General features: G+C 48.1%; 2 protein-coding genes across 6 annotated transcripts in view; one reads left to right on the top strand and one right to left on the bottom strand.

Annotated features, from left to right (window-relative positions):
• The window catches only part of LOC137377451 (magnesium transporter NIPA2-like), a 10,556-nt gene extending 6,423 nt beyond the window's left edge, over positions 1 to 4,133 (bottom strand). Inside the window, exons 1-3 of the mRNA XM_068047030.1 lie at positions 4,012 to 4,133; positions 3,408 to 3,509; positions 1,683 to 1,830 (exon numbers count right to left, since the gene is read on the bottom strand). Coding sequence (XP_067903131.1) covers positions 1,683 to 1,830; positions 3,408 to 3,428 — 169 coding nt within the window. The 5' untranslated portion in view covers positions 3,429 to 3,509; positions 4,012 to 4,133. The remainder of the gene's footprint in view (positions 1 to 1,682; positions 1,831 to 3,407; positions 3,510 to 4,011) is intronic.
• A 48-nt stretch (positions 4,134 to 4,181) lies between these two features.
• taf7 (TAF7 RNA polymerase II, TATA box binding protein (TBP)-associated factor) overlaps positions 4,182 to 17,644 on the top strand; it is a 43,637-nt gene continuing 30,174 nt past the window's right edge. For 2 of the 5 annotated variants that reach the window (XM_068047897.1, XM_068047901.1), the window contains exons 1-2: positions 4,193 to 4,323; positions 7,613 to 7,704. In XM_068047897.1, coding sequence (XP_067903998.1) covers positions 7,665 to 7,704 — 40 coding nt within the window. In that variant the 5' untranslated portion in view covers positions 4,193 to 4,323; positions 7,613 to 7,664. Of the gene's footprint in view, positions 4,324 to 4,401; positions 4,438 to 7,612; positions 7,705 to 17,644 lie in introns of those variants that run through there. The other 3 variants (XM_068047898.1, XM_068047900.1, XM_068047899.1) reach the window with 3 other exon arrangements.

The raw sequence follows: 17,644 nt of genomic DNA on the forward strand, positions 1-17,644 counted from the left end.
ATCTACTCTTTACAGCCTTGCAGGAAGGGTGTGGGGAGGTTCCAGCACTCTGGTCACTGGCGAGGGGCGGGGCGGTGGTGGTGGGGAGGGGCATCCGGCACTCTGGGCCTGACATCCAGAGTTTTGCAATTAAAAAGGTACAAGAGTAATTGAGTTAGCTGCTGAAAACCAACTTCTGTATTGTTTTTCCAACTTCCTCTCCAAGTGTCCAAACAGGGTATGGAGTTAGAGTACAGAAACATCTACTTTCTCTGATATTCCAATACCCTCTGCAAGACAATGAATTATAAGTTTCACAGAGAGGATGAAAGAAAAGGAATATTTAAGTGCAACAGTTTGCACCGTTATTAAAATAATACTTCAGTTTTAATAAAGATTTTAATAAAGTTTTCACCGGGTGCTCCGGTTTCCTCCCACAGCCAAAGACTTGCAGGTTGATAGGTAAATTGCCTCTAGTGTAGGTAGGTGGTTGGATGTGGTAGGGAATATGGGATTAATGTAGGATTAGTATAAACGGTGTGGTTGTTGGTCGGCACAGACTCGGTGGGCCGAAGGGCCTGTTTCAGTGCTGTATCTCTAAATAAAAATGAATAAAAATTGCTCCTCCTGTGGCTCAACAGAAACCAGCAATAAAGGACGGGTCCAAATTTAATTGCTAACTTGTGCTGAGTCACATCACTTCAGCCAGGACAGCAGTTAGGAGCATTATAGTGTCATCAGTGTAGGACTGAGTATTAATGACTCAGATCAGCCTCCCATTTCTGATCATAATCTGTCGCTGAATAAAGAGTGGGCTCAGGTGTGGTGCTTTTGCTAGTTGAATAGCTTGTCAGATTTGAACATGAAGAGAGGCCACTTGGGTGTGGGAGCAGAAAGGTCCCATCTCCTTTAGGGGAGGGGTGGGGAAAGAAAGAGAGTCAGCTCATTCGAGGGGGGTGGGGGAATATAGCATCCACCCCTTCAGGGGAGGTTGGGGGGAGAGCGTCAGCTTTTAAAATTCATTCCGGGATGCGGGCGTCACTTTCCAAGCCAGCATTTATTGGCCATCCTTAACTGCCCTTGAGAAGGTGGTGGTGAGCTGCCTTCTTGAACCGCTGCAGTCCATGTGGGGTAGGTACACCCACAGTGCTGTGAGGAAGGGAGTTCCAGGATTTTGACCCAGAAACAGTGAAGGAATGGCGATATAGTTCCAAGTCAGGATGGTGTGTGACTTGGAGGGAAACTTGCAGGTGGTGGTGTTCCCATGCATCTGCTGCTCGTCTTTCTAGGTGGTAGAGATTGCGGGTTTGGAAGGTGCTGTCAAAGGAGTCTTGGTGAGTTACTTTCAGTGAGGGGAACAAACTGGAGGGATAAAGCACTGTTAAACCAGCAGGTGAGAAGAGTTTATAATCCAGTTCAGTATGAGGCCCCAGTGGTGGAATGTCCCCATGATGCTGAATAGCTGTGCTCACAGAATAAGGAATGGCCTCACGGGGCAGAATTGGTGCCTGTGGACTGAATCAAACCATGGGTCAGTGCCAGGGTGAGGTAACAGAGGGAAGCACTAAAGGCGAAAATGAAAAGCTGTCCCTTTCTTCAGCTGTCCGTTGACAAAGCTGAGACTGAGCTTTGGCTCCACCAAGGTTTTGTCAGTGACTGTCAGACAATCAGGATTCAGTGTTGCTGCCTCAGTTGTCACTTACCTGCTCTTATCACCCCCTTGCTGGCCAGGCGCAGAAGCCCCTTCTTTTTTAGGATGAAGCTGCTTCCGATGAAGATACTGGAGCTGATGGCGAGGGCAAGCCCGAGGTAGAAATGGTAGCCCCCGGCGGTGCTGTCAATGGCGGAGAGCTGCAGGATAGAAGGAAAGGGCACGGGGTCACTGCCTTTAATACACCTGCAGCCTAACACAGGAGGAACCAGTTACTCAGTATTACAGGGACACTGCAGGGGCCCAGCATCCTGTTTTATTTGACACACCTTGTGTATTCACTAATGTCTAGAGCTTATGCACCTGCAAGAAGTATGTGTGTGAATATATGTGGGTAGTGGGGTATGGAATGCTTCAGATTCCTGGGGTATTGGGACCAGTTCAGGGGCAGGACGGACCTGTACAAAGTGGATGAGTTGCACCTCAACAGGGTGTGACCAATGTCCTCACAGGGAAGTTAACTGGTGCTGTGAGGAGGGTTTAAATTAATTTGGAAGAGAGAAGCGCAACAAGATGAAGCATTAAAGAGGAGAAACAAGATACTCAGAGGACTGGCAGAGACAAACAGCATTAGAATAAAGAATAATGAAGGGAAGGGGAGAAATGCAAGGCAGACTAACAGGTTTAGGTGTGCATGTGTGTAAATGCCAGAGTGTGGTTAATAAGGTCGATTAGCTGTAGGCACAAGTCATCACATAGAACTACAACAGAGACCTGGCTCAAACAAGGGGAGGTAGTCGGCAGTATTGATAAAAAAAACTATTCCAGCAATGAAGAATGATGTAGTTGAGGGTTCCAAGACAGAGTCTATTTGGTTAGAATTAAGAAGCAGAGGAGCCATTACACCACTAGGTGTACAGTATAGGTCACCAAATAATAGATAATGGAGCAAATCTTCAGGTGAATTATATAGTGTTGCTCACAATCTCAGGATATCTTTATAGCCAATTAAGTAATTTTGAAGTGTAGTCACTGTTGTGGGAAACACTAGCCAATTTACACACAGCAAGCTCCGACAAACAGCACTATGATAAATGACCAGATCATCTGTTTTCAGTGATAATGGTTGAGATAAATATTGGCTAGGACAAAAGGGAGAACTCCCCTGCTCTTCTTTCAAATGGTGCCATGGTATATTTTACATCCACTTGAGAGGGCAGATGGAGCCTCAGTTCAGCGTCTCATCTGAAAGACAGCTCCTCAGCAGTGCACTGGAGTGTCAGCTCAGGTTATATGATCAAATCTCTGGAATGGGACTTGAACACACATCAGTTGACTCAGAGGCGAGAGCTTTTGTCACTTGAGCCATGGTTGACAGCTTTTTCATACTGGATTTGCACAGTACGTGAGTTGGAGAAAGTGTTACTATTATCTGTTTCCCTTTGCTTGAAATCAGAGAGTTATACAGCACAGAAACAGGCCCTTTGGCCTATCGTGTCCTTGCCAAAGTGTATTTAACCTGCTGCTCATAGCCTGTCCAACTGACATTCTTTGGATAAAAGGGAAAAAAGAAACATTTTAAACATGCAGGACACAAACCAATCAGTAACCACAAGGGAGCAATTTCAGAGTAGCAGCACATCTCATCAGTGATATTGCTTTATACGGTACAGTTCAACAGGCTCAGGGTGCTATTTGCTTTCCGACCCAAGAGCACAGGAGCTTCGACATGAGGTATTTGCAGACTCTCCGTGCAAAGTTATCTCACGACACCTACCGAGGGTGAAGAAGACGACATTGGTCCCAATAGGAGATAAACGTCACCAACAGTATCTAGTAATTCTGTCCAACCATCAGCAGGAGGAAGAGTCAGCTGTCCCTGCAGGTAGGAGCAACAAGGTGAAGTAACTGGCGGCACCTCCCCCTCTCACCTGGGTCGCCTCCCCCACCCACTCAGCGGGGCTGCCACCCCTCCTACTCCCCCCCTTCCTGCCCCTCATCAGGGACGCTTCCCCCTCTTCCTCTGCGTGGCCGTGGCCGCCTCCCCACCCTCCTCCTCCCCTCACCGTGGCCGCCTCCCCCCCTCCTCCTCCCCGGGGCCGCCTCCCCCCCTCCTCCTCCCCGGGGCCACATCCCCCTCCTCCCCCCCCCCTCCTTCACACCAGGGCCCCATCTCCTCCCCGGGGGCCACATCCCCCCTCCTCCCCCCCCCCTCCTTCACACCAGGGGCCCCATCTCCTCCCGGGGCCACATCCTACCCCCCCCTCCTCCTCCTCGGGGCTCCCTACCTCTCTCCCCCTCCTCCTCGGGGGCTCCATCCCTCCTCCTCCCCACCGGGGCCTCCCCCATGGCTTCCTACTATTCCTACCCCGCTGTCTCACCGCTCGGCTCCGCTCTCCACTGGCACCGCCACTGGTTTATTTTTAGCCCCACTCTGACAGCTCTCCCTCTTGTAGAGACGGCACCAACATCCGTTCCATTTTCCCCTTCCGGTCCGCTACTCTTAGTCTTCCTCCATCCGGAACCATTCGCTTGCGCTGTGCAGCGCGAAGGAGTTTCCCCAGAGAAACTTCCGGTACTGAGACAGGCCTCTCGCGAGAGAAGCAGCTGTTGGAGCAGTGAGGGCGGAGCGGCTGGAAGAGGAGCCCCAGCCCCAGGTACCTCTTGTACCCTCACCTACCCCCCGGCCCTAGGTACCTCACCCCCTAATCTACCCCCCTGGCCCCGGGTATGTCCTGTACCTCACCCCCTAATGTACCCCCCCGGCCCCGGGTACCTCTTGTACCTCACCTACCCCCCGGCCCTAGGTACCTCACCCCCTAATCTACCCCCCCGGCCCCGGGTACCTCCTGCTCCTCACTGCCCCCCCCCCCCCCCCCAACCCGACTGCCCACTACCCTTAGACCCTGGATACCTCCTATCCCTCCACCCCCTAAACTCCCCCCAGACCCCTGGTACCTCCTGTTCCCTCCACCCACAGACCATCGGTGGTGGTCGTCTTCTCCTTCGTGCATTTCTTCCCGGACGAAGATTTTGGAAGGTTTTAATCATCAGTTGCAGGCCTGCTAGTGGGTAGTCAGGCCTATCCGTGACTGGCTGATTCTCCCACAGTGGATACAAGTGAAGGCGTTGTTGCTGCTAGGGGCAATTGGATCTGTCCTTTTCTCCTTCATGCTGGTTCTTTGCTCAGTCTCAAAGGTGTCTGTAGCCCTCCTGATGTAGTATCTCCAGGCATCACGATCTATGGCCTGCGCTTCCCACTGGTGATGGTCGATGTGGCACACAGAGAGGGACTTCTTCAGTTTCTTTCAATTGTTTGTGTGGGGCCCCTCTGTTCCTTTTACCCGTGGTCAGCTCTCCATACAACACGATTTTGGGCAAGTGACTGTCATCCATCCAGGCAACGTGACCCGCCCAACGCAGTTGGCTTTGCAGGAGGATAACCTCGATGCTGGTGATGTTGGCTGTTTCCAGGACTTCAATGTTTATGATCCAGTCCTGCCAGCGGATCTTGAGGATGCTGTGGAGGCAGCGCTGATGGAAGTACTCTAGAAGGCATACATGACGACAGTATAGGACCCATGACTCAGCGCCATACAGAAGGGTGGTGAGAATTATGGCTTTGTACACTTTGAGTTTGGTCTGACGCTGTGGTTGCTCCACACTCATTTATAGAGTCTGCCGAATGTACTGTTTGCTTTTGAGAGCCTATTGTCCACTTCTTTGTCTATGGTGGCATCAAACAAGATGACGCTCCCCAAATAAGTAAATTGCTTGATGGCATTCAGCTCGGTTCCCTCGATGATAATGCTTGGTGGTCTATATTCTTCTTGGGATGCAGGCTGATGCAAGACTTCAGTTTTCTTTAAACTGATTTTTAGTCCGAAGAGTTGTGCCACCTCGGAAGAACGTGTTGATATACGTTGCAGGTCTGACTGACTGTGGGCCAAGAGAGCACAGTCATCAGCAAAAAGAAGTTCACAATGGGTTTTTCTTGTGTTTTTGTATAAGCCTGAAGATGCCTGAGGTTGAAAAGGCCTCCATCAGTCTGGAAGCGTACATAAACTTCCTCCTTAAGGTATTCCGTTGCCTGCTGCAGCATCATGCTGAAAAAGATGGTGAATAGGTTCGGGACCAGCACACATCCCTGCTTCATGCCATTGGAGATATGGAAGGGACTGGAGAGGTTATTGTTTTGCTTGACTTGTCCGTACTGATTTTCATGAAACTGCTTCAGCATGGCCAGGAACCTGGGTGGGCATCTAGGTTTTTCAAGGATTTTCCAAAGTCCATTTCTGCTCACAGTGTCAAATGCCTTGGTGAGGTACAGGCCTTTGTTTTGCTCACAACGCTTTTCTTGTAATTGTCTGAGTGTAAATACCATGTCTGTGGTGCCTCTGTTTGCTCTGAAACCACACTGGCTCTTTGGGGGGTTTTCTTCCACAAGCCTGTTCAGAAGTATTCTGGCCAGGATCTTCCCAGCAATAGAAAGGAGGGTGATCCCATGGTAGTTGGAGCAGTCTGATTGTTCTCCTTTGTTGTTGTACAGGGTGATGATAACGGCATCATGAAGATCCCGTGGAATCCTGCCCTGTTCCCAGCAGGTCGTGAAAACCTCATGGAGCTTGGTGTATAGGGCAGGGCTTCAAGGCTTCGGGTGGAATTCTATCGACTCCAGAGTCTTTGTTCTTCATCTGGTTGATGGCGGTCACGGTTTCCTCCAGAGTTGGGCTCTCATCCAGTTCTTCTTTGACAGGCTGTTGTTGGCTGTGATTGATGGCAGTATCATGCACTGTGCACTTGGCCCTGAAGAGAGTTTCAAAGTGCTCTGACCAGCGATCCAGGACTCACTGTCGGTGTGTAGGGTCTTGCCATCGGCGCATCTCAGGGGATTTTGGGTTTGATATGATTGTCCATAGTTAGATTTTAGTGCTTCATGGAAACTTCTTATGTTGCCAGTAACAGCGTACAGTTGAGTTTTTTCCACCAGTGCGATCCACCAGTCATTTTGGATGTTCCGGAGTTTACATTGAAGGGTGCTGCATGCTTGACGATAGGCTGTCTTTTTCTTTTGGGTGGCCGGCTGAGCCAGGTGAGTCTGTGAGCTGACCTTTTTATTTTTAGCATATCTTGAATTTCCTTGTCATTTTCATCAAACCAGTCCCTATTCTTCTTGGTGCTGGGTCCGATTATCTCGTTGGAAGTATCCAGTACTACAGCTTTGATGTGTTCCCAGAGTTCTTCTGGAGTGGAATCAGCAATGAGATCAGGATGTTCCAGTCTAGTCTGTAAGGTTACTTGATATCTATCTCTGCAAGATGAGGTTTGCAGGTTGCTGATGCAAAATTTCTTTGACGGGTTGTCTCTAGGCCTGTTCTTGGGCTTAGGCTTGAAGTAAAAGTTCAGCTTTGAACGAACAAGCAGGTGGTCTGTATGGCTGTCAGCACTGGACATGACTCTAGTATGCAGGACGTCCTTTAGGTCACACTGGTGCACCAAGATGTAATCTATCAGGTGCCAGTGTTTAGAGCGGGATGCATCCATGTGGTCCTGAAACGATCTTTTTGTTGAAAGAATGTGTTGGTTATGGACAGCTGCTTTTCTGTAGAGTTCTAAGAGTAAACGTCTGTTTTCATTACAGTTTCCAACTCATGGTTTCCGAGCACTCCCTTCCATGCCAGGCTGTCACGGCCCACCCGGGCATTGAAATCATCAAGGACGACAATTTTGTCCTTGGGAGGGTATCTGTGTAGAACTTATCTTTGTCAGATACATCCCATCCTTCCCCCCCCCCCCCTCCCCCCCGCCCCCCCCCACAAAGACCCTGGGTACCTCCCATCCCTCCTCACCCCACACGACTCCAGGTACCTCCTGCCACCCCACTCTCCCCGACCGCAGGCGCCAGTGCCAGGCTCCTATCTGTTTTGTCTAAGATTACACTAACCCTCGGATCATTCTCTGTTTCCTGTCTCTCTTTGACAGCTGTATACTCCCCGCACTGAACCTGATGGATTAGCTGACAAGCCTGCGCAATATGGATAAGAAAGGATCAGGTTCCTGGAAGAAAATGGCAGGTGAGAAAGCTCAGGGTGTCCCACTTTACTCAATCGGTCTCTTTCTGAAATATGTTCCTGAAATCCCTGAGAAACCAACTCTCACTACAGTTAAGGCAACTACGGGCCAGTCAGTTTAGCATCGGTGGTGGGAAAGCTTTTAGTGATGACCCAGCATAAAATTAACAGTTACTTGGTTAAGTGTGGATTAATTAAGGAAAATCGGGACAGATTTGTTAAAGGCAAATCATAATTAATTAACCTGATTAAAGTGCCACATAATAAACTTGCCAGCAAAGTTCAAGCCCATGGAATAAAAGGGACAGTGTTAGGATGAATATGAAGTTGACTCAGTGACAGGAAACCGAGAGTAGTGGTGAATGGTTATTTTTCGATCTGGAGAAAGTGGTTGGTACGAGGACCACTGTTTTTCTTGATATATATTAATTACTTAGACTTGGGTGATCAGCGCACAATTTTAACAATTTCAGATGACACAAAACGTGGAAATATTTTGAACTGTGAGAAGGATAGTGATAGACTTCACGAGGACGTAAACAGGCTGGTGGAATGGGCGGGATGTGACAGATGTAATTTAATGTGGTCAAGTGTGAATTGATACATTTTGGTAGGAAGAACGAGGAGAGGCAATACAAACTAAAAGATGTAATTTTTTTTTTAGTCTTTCATGGGATGTGGGCCTCGCTGGCAGGGTCAGCATTTATTGCCTATCCCTAATTGCCCTTGAGAAGATGATGCTGAGCCGCCTTCTTGAACGGCTGCAGTCCTTCCTGTTTAGGTACACGCACAGTGCTGTTACGAAGGGTGTTCCAAGATTTTAACCTAGGTCAGTGTTAGACCCATTATTGTTCACTGTTTTCATGATGTCTATGGATGCTGCTGTCCAGATTCATAGGGCTGGAGTTTAACTTGGAGGCCGTGGGGGTAGGCAGAGGGGCTGGTTTGATGTCGGAAAACCTGGAAGAACGGGTTTCCCACAGATTCTGCCAAATTTAAAGGCAGTATCCCCTAAACATTTTTTATCTCAATTTCCAGGCTGCAGCGAGTCAGATTGAGAGGCTATCTAGCTGTCAGGTAGATGGACCTTTGGCACCAGGTCACAGATGGGGAGTTGTGTGCAGAGGAGAGAAGGATCAGAAAAGCTGGTGGTGCGGTGAATGATCAGAGGCCAGGAGCAAGATCAGGGTAGTAAGTAAATAGGATGGAGTCGAGCTCAATGGAGTACTCCTTCGACAGAGTACTTAACTCGGAGAATTTGGTGTGTGAGGGAAGAGGTGCTGTACTGGTCTTTTACAAAACAAGGAGCGGTCTGATTGAGTGAGCAGGAGATAGCGAGACCTGGTGAGTAGCTGATAAGTGTTTCTAGACAACAGTCGAGAAAGTAAAGGCATGGCAGGGAACCTCAGTCCCATGGATTGCACATCCTGTTCCATGTGGGTATTCCTGGATGCTTCTCGTGGCCTGGATGACCACATGTACAGCAGTATCGCCAGCTGATGCAGCAGCTGGAGTCATTATGGGAACGACTGAGAGCTTTGTGGCTAGCAAAATTCTGGAGGTGGTCACCCATAGCTTAAAAATGTGCAGGCAGGGAGGGAATGAGTGACTGCCACAAGGACAAAGAGAACTAGGCAGGCAGGGATCCCATGAGTGCATCTCTCTCTCCAACCGGTATTCAGTTCTGAACACTGGTGAGAGTGATGGCTCCTGTGGAGAGTGCAGGCTGAGACAAGTCCACAGGGCCATGGGTGGCTCAGCTGCACAGGGAGGGAGGAAGAAGAATGGAAGAGCTATAGTGGTAAGGGATTCGATAGTGAGGGGAACAGACGGACACTTCTGTAGATGTGAATCCAGGATGGTATGTTGCCTCCCTTGGGCCAGGGTTAAGGATTTTACTGAGCAGCTGCATGGAGAGGGTTAACAGCCAGAGGTTGTGGTCCATATCGGCACCAGTGACACAGGCAGAAAGAGAGATGAGATCCCGAAGACAGAGGTTAGGGAGCTAGGAGAGAGATTGAAAAGCAGGATCTCAAAGTTAGTGATCTCCGGATTACTCCCAATGCTGTGTGCTACTGAGTACAGAATAGGAAATCGAGCTGATGAATGTGTGGCTGGAGAGATGGTGCAGGAGGGAGGGCTTTAGATTCCTCAGACATTGAGACTGCCTTTCGGGGAGATAGGACCTGTACAAGGTTGACAGGTTGCATCTCAACAGGGCCAGGGCCAATATTCTCACAGGGAGTTTTGCTAGTGCTGTTGGGGAGGGTTTAAACTAATTTGGCAGGAGGATGGGAACCTGAGAGTAGATTCAGAAGGGAGAGAAGAAAAGTTGGAAATGGAAAATTAGTAAGCCTGTTTGGAAGGCAGAGGAAACAACGACAAGAAAAAAGACAACAAGGGCCTTTGGCAATGCTGAATGGTATATACTTCAATTCAAGAAGTTTAGAAAATAAGGGAGATAAGCTGAGAGCACAGATTGACATGGGAGTATGATATTATAGCTATTACTGAGACATGGCTGAAAGAAGGGCAGGAATGACAGCTCAATATTCCTGGTTACAGGGTTTTCTGATGAGATTTGCGGGTGGTGGGGGTTGCAATATTTGTTAAAAAAACAATTATAGCTGTGAAGAGAGATAATATATAGTCATAGAGTGATACAGCACAGAAACAGGCCCTTCGGCCCATTGTGTCTGTGCCGGCCTAAAGCACCTATCCTGATTCCCTTTTCCAGCACTTGGCCTATAGCCTTGTATGCTATGGCGTTTCAAGTGCTCATCTAAATACTTCTTAAATGTTGTGAGGGTTCCTGCCTCTACCACCCCTCAAGCAGTGTGTTCCAGATTCCAACCACCCTCTGGGTGAATTTTTTTTTTCCTCAAATCCCCTCTAAACCTCCTGCCCCTTACCTTAAATCTATGCCTCCCTGGTTATTGATCCCTCAGCTAAGGGAAAATGTTTCTTATTTTCTATCCTATCTATGCCCCTCATAATTTTGTATACCTCAATCATGTCCCCTCTCAGCCTTCTCTGCTCTAAGGAAAACAACCCTAGCCTATCTAGTCTCTCTTCATAGCTGAAATGCTCCAGCCTAGGCAACATCCTGGTGAATCTGCTCTGCACCCTCTCCAGTGCAATCACATCCTTCCTATAGTGTGGCGACCAGAACTGTACACAGTACTCCAGCTGTGGCCTAACTAGTGTTTTATACAGTTCCATCATAAACTCCCTGCTCCGATATTCTATGCCTCGGCTAATAAAGGCAAGTATCCCATATGCCTTCCTAACCACCTTATCTACCAGTGCTGTTGCCTTCAGTGAACTGTGGACAAGTACACCAAGGTCCCTCTGACCCTCTGTACTCCCTAGGGTCCTACCATCCATTGTATATTCCCTTGCCGTGTTAGTCCTCCCAAAATGCAACACCTCACGCTTCTCAGAATTAAATTCCATTTGCCACAGCTCCGCCCATCTTACCAGCCCATCTATGTCATCCTGTAATCTAAGGCTTTCCTCCTCACTATTTACGACACCACCACTTTTCGTGTCATCTGTGAACTTACTTATACCTCCTATATTCACGTCTAAGTCATTAATGTACGCTACAAACAGCAAGGGTCCCAGCACCGATCCCTGTGGTTCACCACTGGTCACAGGCTTCCACTCGCAAAAACAACCCTCGACCATTACCCTCTCCTCTTGCCAATAATCCAATTTGGGATCCAATTTGCCAAATTGCCTTGGATCCCATGGGCTCATACCTTCTTACCCAATCTGCCATACGGGACCTCATCAAAAGCCGATATGGTAGAAGGATCATTAAATGTGGCTATATAGGTTGAACTGAAGGACAGATAAAGGGGCAGTCACGCTACTGGGTGTGTATAATAAGCCCCCAAGTAGTCAGAGGGTGATGGAAGATGTAGGCAAATCTCAGAAGTGTAAAAACAATAGGGCAGTAACGGGGGATTTCAACCACCCTAATATTAACCGGGATAGAATTAGTGTGAAAGACACAGAGGTAGCAGAATTCTTAAAATGCATGCTGGAGAACTTTTTTAATCAGCATGTAGCAAGCCCAACAAGAGAGGGGCAGTTCTGGACTTGGTTTCAGGGAATGAAGCTGGGCAGGTGGCAGGAGTATCGGCTGGGGAGTACTTTCGTGCAAAATACTGCGGATGCTGAAAATCTTTCTGATGAAAGGTAACACAGACCTGAAATGTTAACTCTGCTTTTCTCTCCACAGATGCTGTTGAATAGCTGATCATAATTCAGTTAGATTTAGGGTAGTTTTGGAAAACAAAGATAGACCAGGAATAAAAGTTCTCAATTGGGAGAAAAGCTAATTTTACTGAGCTGAGATGTGATTTAGCTAAAGTGGACTGGAAACAGCTACTTGAAGGTAAATCAGTACCAGACCAGTGGGAGGCATTCAAGGAAGAGGCAGTGAGGGTCCAGAGCAAATATGTTCCCTTAAAGGAAATCCAGATTCCCCCTGAATGTCAAGGGGCTTTAACTAGATGATGAAGAGAAAAAGGGAAGGTGATGACAGATATCCAGGGCTCAATACTGCAGAGAACCTAGAGGTGTATAAAAAGAGTGGGGTGAAATAAAAAATGAAATTAGGAAAGCAAAGGAAGGCATGAAAAAATATTGGCAAGTAAAACCCAAAGAATTTTTATAAATAAATAAAGCGCAAGAGGATAACTAAAGAAAGAGTAGGGCCTATTAAGGACTGTAAGGGTAACCTGTGTGTGGAGGCAGAGGATGTGGGTATGGTTCTTAATGAATACTTTGGTCTGTTTTCACAAAAGAGAGGGGTGATACAAGCGTTGCAATCAGTGTGAAATATTAGATGAAATTAACAGAGAGAGAGGAAGTATTAAGGGTTTTAACATCTTTGAAAGTGGGATAAATCCCCAGGCACGGATGAGATGTATCCTAGGCTGTTAAGGGAAGTAAGAGAAGAAATAGCAGAGGCTCTGACCATCATTTTCCAATCCTCTCTGGCTACAGATATTTTTATTTATTTTATTTATTCAGAGATACAGCACTGAAACGGGCCGTTCGGCCCACCGAGTCTGTGCCGACCAAGAACCACCCATTTATACTAACCCTACAGTAATCCCAAATTCCCTACCACCTACCTGCACTAGGGGCAATTTATAATGGCCAATTTACCTATCACCTGCAAGTCTTTGGCGGTGGGAGGAAACCGGAGCACCCGGCGAAAACCCACGCAGTCACAGGGAGAACTTGCAAACTCCGCACAGGCAGTACCCAGAATTGAACCCAGGTCCCTGGAGCTGTGAGGCTGCGGTGCTAACCACTGCGCCACTGTGCCACCCCATGCCAGAGGACTGGAGGATAACTAACATTGTACCATTGTTTACGAAAGGAGAAAGGGATACACTGAGTAATTACAGGCTAGTCATCTTAACTTCGGTGGTGGGAAAATCACTAGAAGAATTTCTGAGGGTCAGGATAAATCTTCATTTAGAAAACCACGGGTTAATCAAAAACAGTCATCATCATCACGGATTTGTTAAGGGAAGGTCATTTCTGACTAACATGGTTAAATTTTTTGAAGAGGTATCACTGGACTAGTAACCCAGAGACCCAGGGTATTTCTCTGGGGACATTGGTTCGAATCCCACCACAGCAGAAGGTGGAATGTGAATTTAATTAATAAATCTGGAATTTAAAGCTAGTCTAATGATGGCCATGAAACCATTGTCGATTGTTGTAAAAGCCCATCTGGTTCACTAATGTTCTTTAGGGAAGGAAATCTGCTGTCCTTACCTGGTCTGGCCTACATGTGACTCCAGACCCACAGCAATGTGGTTAACTCTTACATGCCCTCTGAAATGGCCTAGCAAGCCACTCAGTTGTACCTAATGGCTACGAAGTCAATAAAAAGGAATGAAACCGGACGGACCACCCGGCATCGACCTGGGCACCGGAAACAACAACGGCAAACCCAGCCCTGTCGACCCTGCAAAGTCCTGCTTACGAACATCTGGGGGCTTGTGCCAAATTGGGAGAGCTGTCCCACAGACTAGTCAAGCAACAGCCTGACATAGTCATACTGACGGAATCATACCTTACAGACAATGTCCCAGACACTACCATCATCATCCCCGGCAGGACAGACCCACCAGAGGTGGTGGCACAGTGGTATACAGTAGGGAGGGAGTTGCCCTGGGAGTCCTCAACATCGACTCCGGACCCCATGAAGTCTCATGTCATCAGGTCAAACATGGGCAAGGTAACCTACGACTGATTACCACCTACCGCCCTCCCCTCAGCTGATGACTCAGTACTCCTCCATGTTGAACACCACTTGGAGGAACCACTGAGGGTGGCAAGGGTACAAAATGTACTCTGGGTGGGGGACCTCAATGTCCATCACCAAGAGTGGCTCGGTAGCACCACTACTGACCGAACTGGCCGAGTCCCAAAGGACATAGCTGCTAGACTGGGTCTGCGGCAGGTGGTGGGGGAACCAACACGAGGGAAGAACATACTTGACCTCATCCTCACCAATCTGCCTGCCACAGATGCTTCTGTCCATGACTGTATTGGTAGGAGTGACCACTGCACAGTCCTTGTGGAGACGAAGTCCCGCCTTCACATTGAGGATACCGTCCATCGTGTTGTGTGCCACTATCACCGTGCTAAATGGGATAGATTTCGAACAGATCTAGCAATGCAAAACTGGGCATCCATGAGGCGCTGTGGGCCATCAGCAGCAGCAGCATTGTACTGAATCACAATCTGTAACCTCATGGCCCGGCATATCCCCCACTCTACCATTACCATCAAGCCAGGAGACCAACCCTGGTTCAATGAAGAGTGCAGGAGGGCATGCCAGGAGCAGCACCAGGCATACCTCAAAATGAGGTGTCAACCTGGTGAAGCTACAACACAGGACTATCTGCATGCCAAACTGCGTAAGCAGCATGCGATAGAGCTAAGCGATCCCATAACCAATGGATCAGATCGAAGCTCTGCAGTCCTGCCACATCCAGCCGTGAATGGTGGTGGACAATTAAACAACTAACTGGAGGAGGTGGCTCCACAAATATCCCCATCCTCAATGATGGGGGAGCCCAGCATATCGGTGCGAAAGATAAGGCTGAAGCATTTGCAACAATCTTCAGCCAGAAGTGCTGAGTTGATGTTCCATCTCGGCCTCCTCCTGAAGTCCCCAGCATAACAGATGCCAGACATCAGCCAATTCGATTCACTCCGCGTGGTATCAAGAAACGACTGAAGACACTGGATACTGCAAAAGCTATGGGCCCTGACAATATTCCAGCTGTAGTACCGAAGACCAGAGCTCCAGAACTTGCCGCGCCCCTAGCCAAGCTGTTCCAGTTCATCTACAACACTGGCATCTACCCTGCAATGTGGAAAATTGCCCAGGTATGTCCTGTACACAAAAAGCAGGACAAGTCGAACCCGGCCAATTACCGCCCCATCAGCCTACTCTCAATCATCAGTAAAGTGATGGAAGGTGTCATCATCAGTGCCATCAAGCAGCACTTGCTTAGCAATAACCTGCTCAGTGACGCTCAGTTTGGGTTCCGCCAGGGCCACTCAGCTCCTGACCTCATTACAGCCTTGGTTCAAACATGGACAAAAGAGCTGAACTCAAGAGGTGAGGTGAGAGTGACTGCCCTTGACATCAAGGCAGCATTTGACTGAGTATGGCATCAAGGAACCCTAGCAAAACTGGAGTCAATGGGAATCAGGGGGAAAACCCTCTGCTGGCTGGAGTCATAGCTAGTGCATAGGAAGATGGTTGTGGTTGTTGGAGGTCAATCATCTGAACTCCAGGACATGAGTGCAGGAGTTCCTCAGGGTAGTGTCCTAGGCCCAACCATCTTCAGCTGCTTCATCTTCCTTCAGTCATTAGGTCAGAACTGGGGATGTTCGCTGATGATTGCACAATGTTCAGCACCATTCGCAAATCCTCAGATACTGAAGCAGTCCGTGTAGAAATGCAGCAAGACTTGGACAATATCCAGGCTTGGGCTGAGAAGTGGCAAGTAACATTCGTGCCACACAAGTGCCAGGCAATGACCATCTCCAACAAGAGAGAATCTAACCATCCCCCCTTGACATTCAAAGGCATTACCATTGCTGAATCCCCCACTATCAACATCCTAGGGGCTACCATTGACCGGAAACTGAATTGGAGTAGCCATATAAATACCGTGGCTACAAGAGCAGGTCAGAGGCTAGGAATCCTGAGGCGAGTAACTCACCTCCTGACTCCCCAAAGCCTGTCCACCATCTACAAGGCACAAGTCAGGAGTGTAATGGAATACTGTCCACTTGCCTGGATGGGTGCAGCTCCAACAACACTCAGGAAGCTCGACACCATCCAGGACAAAGCAGCCCGCTTGATTGGCACCCAATCTACAAACATTCACTCCCTCCACCACCGACGCACAGTAGCAGCAGTGTGTACCATCTACAAGATGCACTGCAGCAATGCACCAAGGCTCCTTAGACAGCACCTTCCAAACCCACGACCTCTACCAACTAGAAGGACAAGGGCAGCAAATACATGGGAACACCACCACCTGCAAGTTCCCCTCCAAGTCACACACCATCCTGATTTGAATCGCCGTTCCTTCGCTGTCGCTGGGTCAAAATCCTGGAACTCCCTTCCTAACAGCACTGTGGGTGTACCTACCCCACATGGACTGCAGCGGTTCAAGAAGGCAGCTCACCACCACCAAGGGCAATTAGGGATGGGCAACAAATGCTGGCCTGGCCAGTGACGCCCACTTCCCATGAATGAATTTAAAAAAAAAAGGAGGGTCAATGAGGATGGTGCAATTGACATAGTCCATATGGAATTTAGCAAGTGTTTTGATAAAGTCCCACATGGCAGACTGGTCATGAAGGTAAAAGCCCATAGGATCCAAGGCAAAGTGACAAGTTGGATCGAAAATTGTCTGAGGGAAGAAGCAAAGGGTGATGGTCGATGGGTGTTATGTGACTGAAAGGCTGATTCCAGTGGGACTCCACAGGGCTCAGTAATGACACCCTTTGTTCTTTTCAGGTATATATCAATGATTTGGACTTGAATGTAGGGGGTATGATTAAGAAGTTTGCAGGCGGTATAAAAATTGTCCATGTGGTTGATAATGAAGTAGAAAGTTGTAGACTGCAGGCAGATATCGATGGACTAGTCAGGTGCGTGGAACAGTGGCAAATGAAGTTCAGTCCAGAGAAGTGTGAGGTAATGCATTTGGGGAAGGCTATCGAGACAAGGGAATACACAATAAATGGTAGGATTCTGAGAAGTGTAGAGGAACAGAGGGACCTTGGAGAGCATGTCCACAGATCCCTGAAGGTGGCTGAGCAGATTGATAAGGTGGTGAAGAAGGCAGATGGGATACTTGCTTTTATTAGCCAGGGCATAGAACATAAGAGTTGGGAGGTTATGCTGGAACTGTGTAAAACACGAGATAAGCCATAGCTGGAATACTGCATGCAGTTCTGGTTTCCGCACTCGAGGAAAGATGTCATTGCACTAGAAAGGGTACAGAGGAGATTTACAAAGATGTTAAAAGCAATATACTGCAGATGCTGGAAATTTGAAACAAAATCAAAAAGTGCTGGAAATACTCAGGTCTGGCAGCATTTGGAAAGAGAAACATAGTTAACATTTCAGGTCAGTGACCTTTCATCAGAACTGGCAAAGGTTAGAAATGTAATAGGTTTTAAGCAAATAAAGCGGGGGTGGGGGAAAAGAGAACCAAAGGGAAGGTGTGTGATAGGATAGAGGGCCAGAGAGATTAACTGACAAGCAGGTCATGGGACAAAGGCAAAGAGAGTGTGCTAATGGTGTGGTGAAAGACAAAGCATTAATGCAGAGGGAGAGTTAATGACAGAATAATGAGCAGCCCGAGCTAAAAGC

This window comes from Heterodontus francisci, chromosome 15 (genome assembly GCF_036365525.1).
Source record: "Heterodontus francisci isolate sHetFra1 chromosome 15, sHetFra1.hap1, whole genome shotgun sequence".
NCBI lineage: Eukaryota > Metazoa > Chordata > Chondrichthyes > Heterodontiformes > Heterodontidae > Heterodontus > Heterodontus francisci.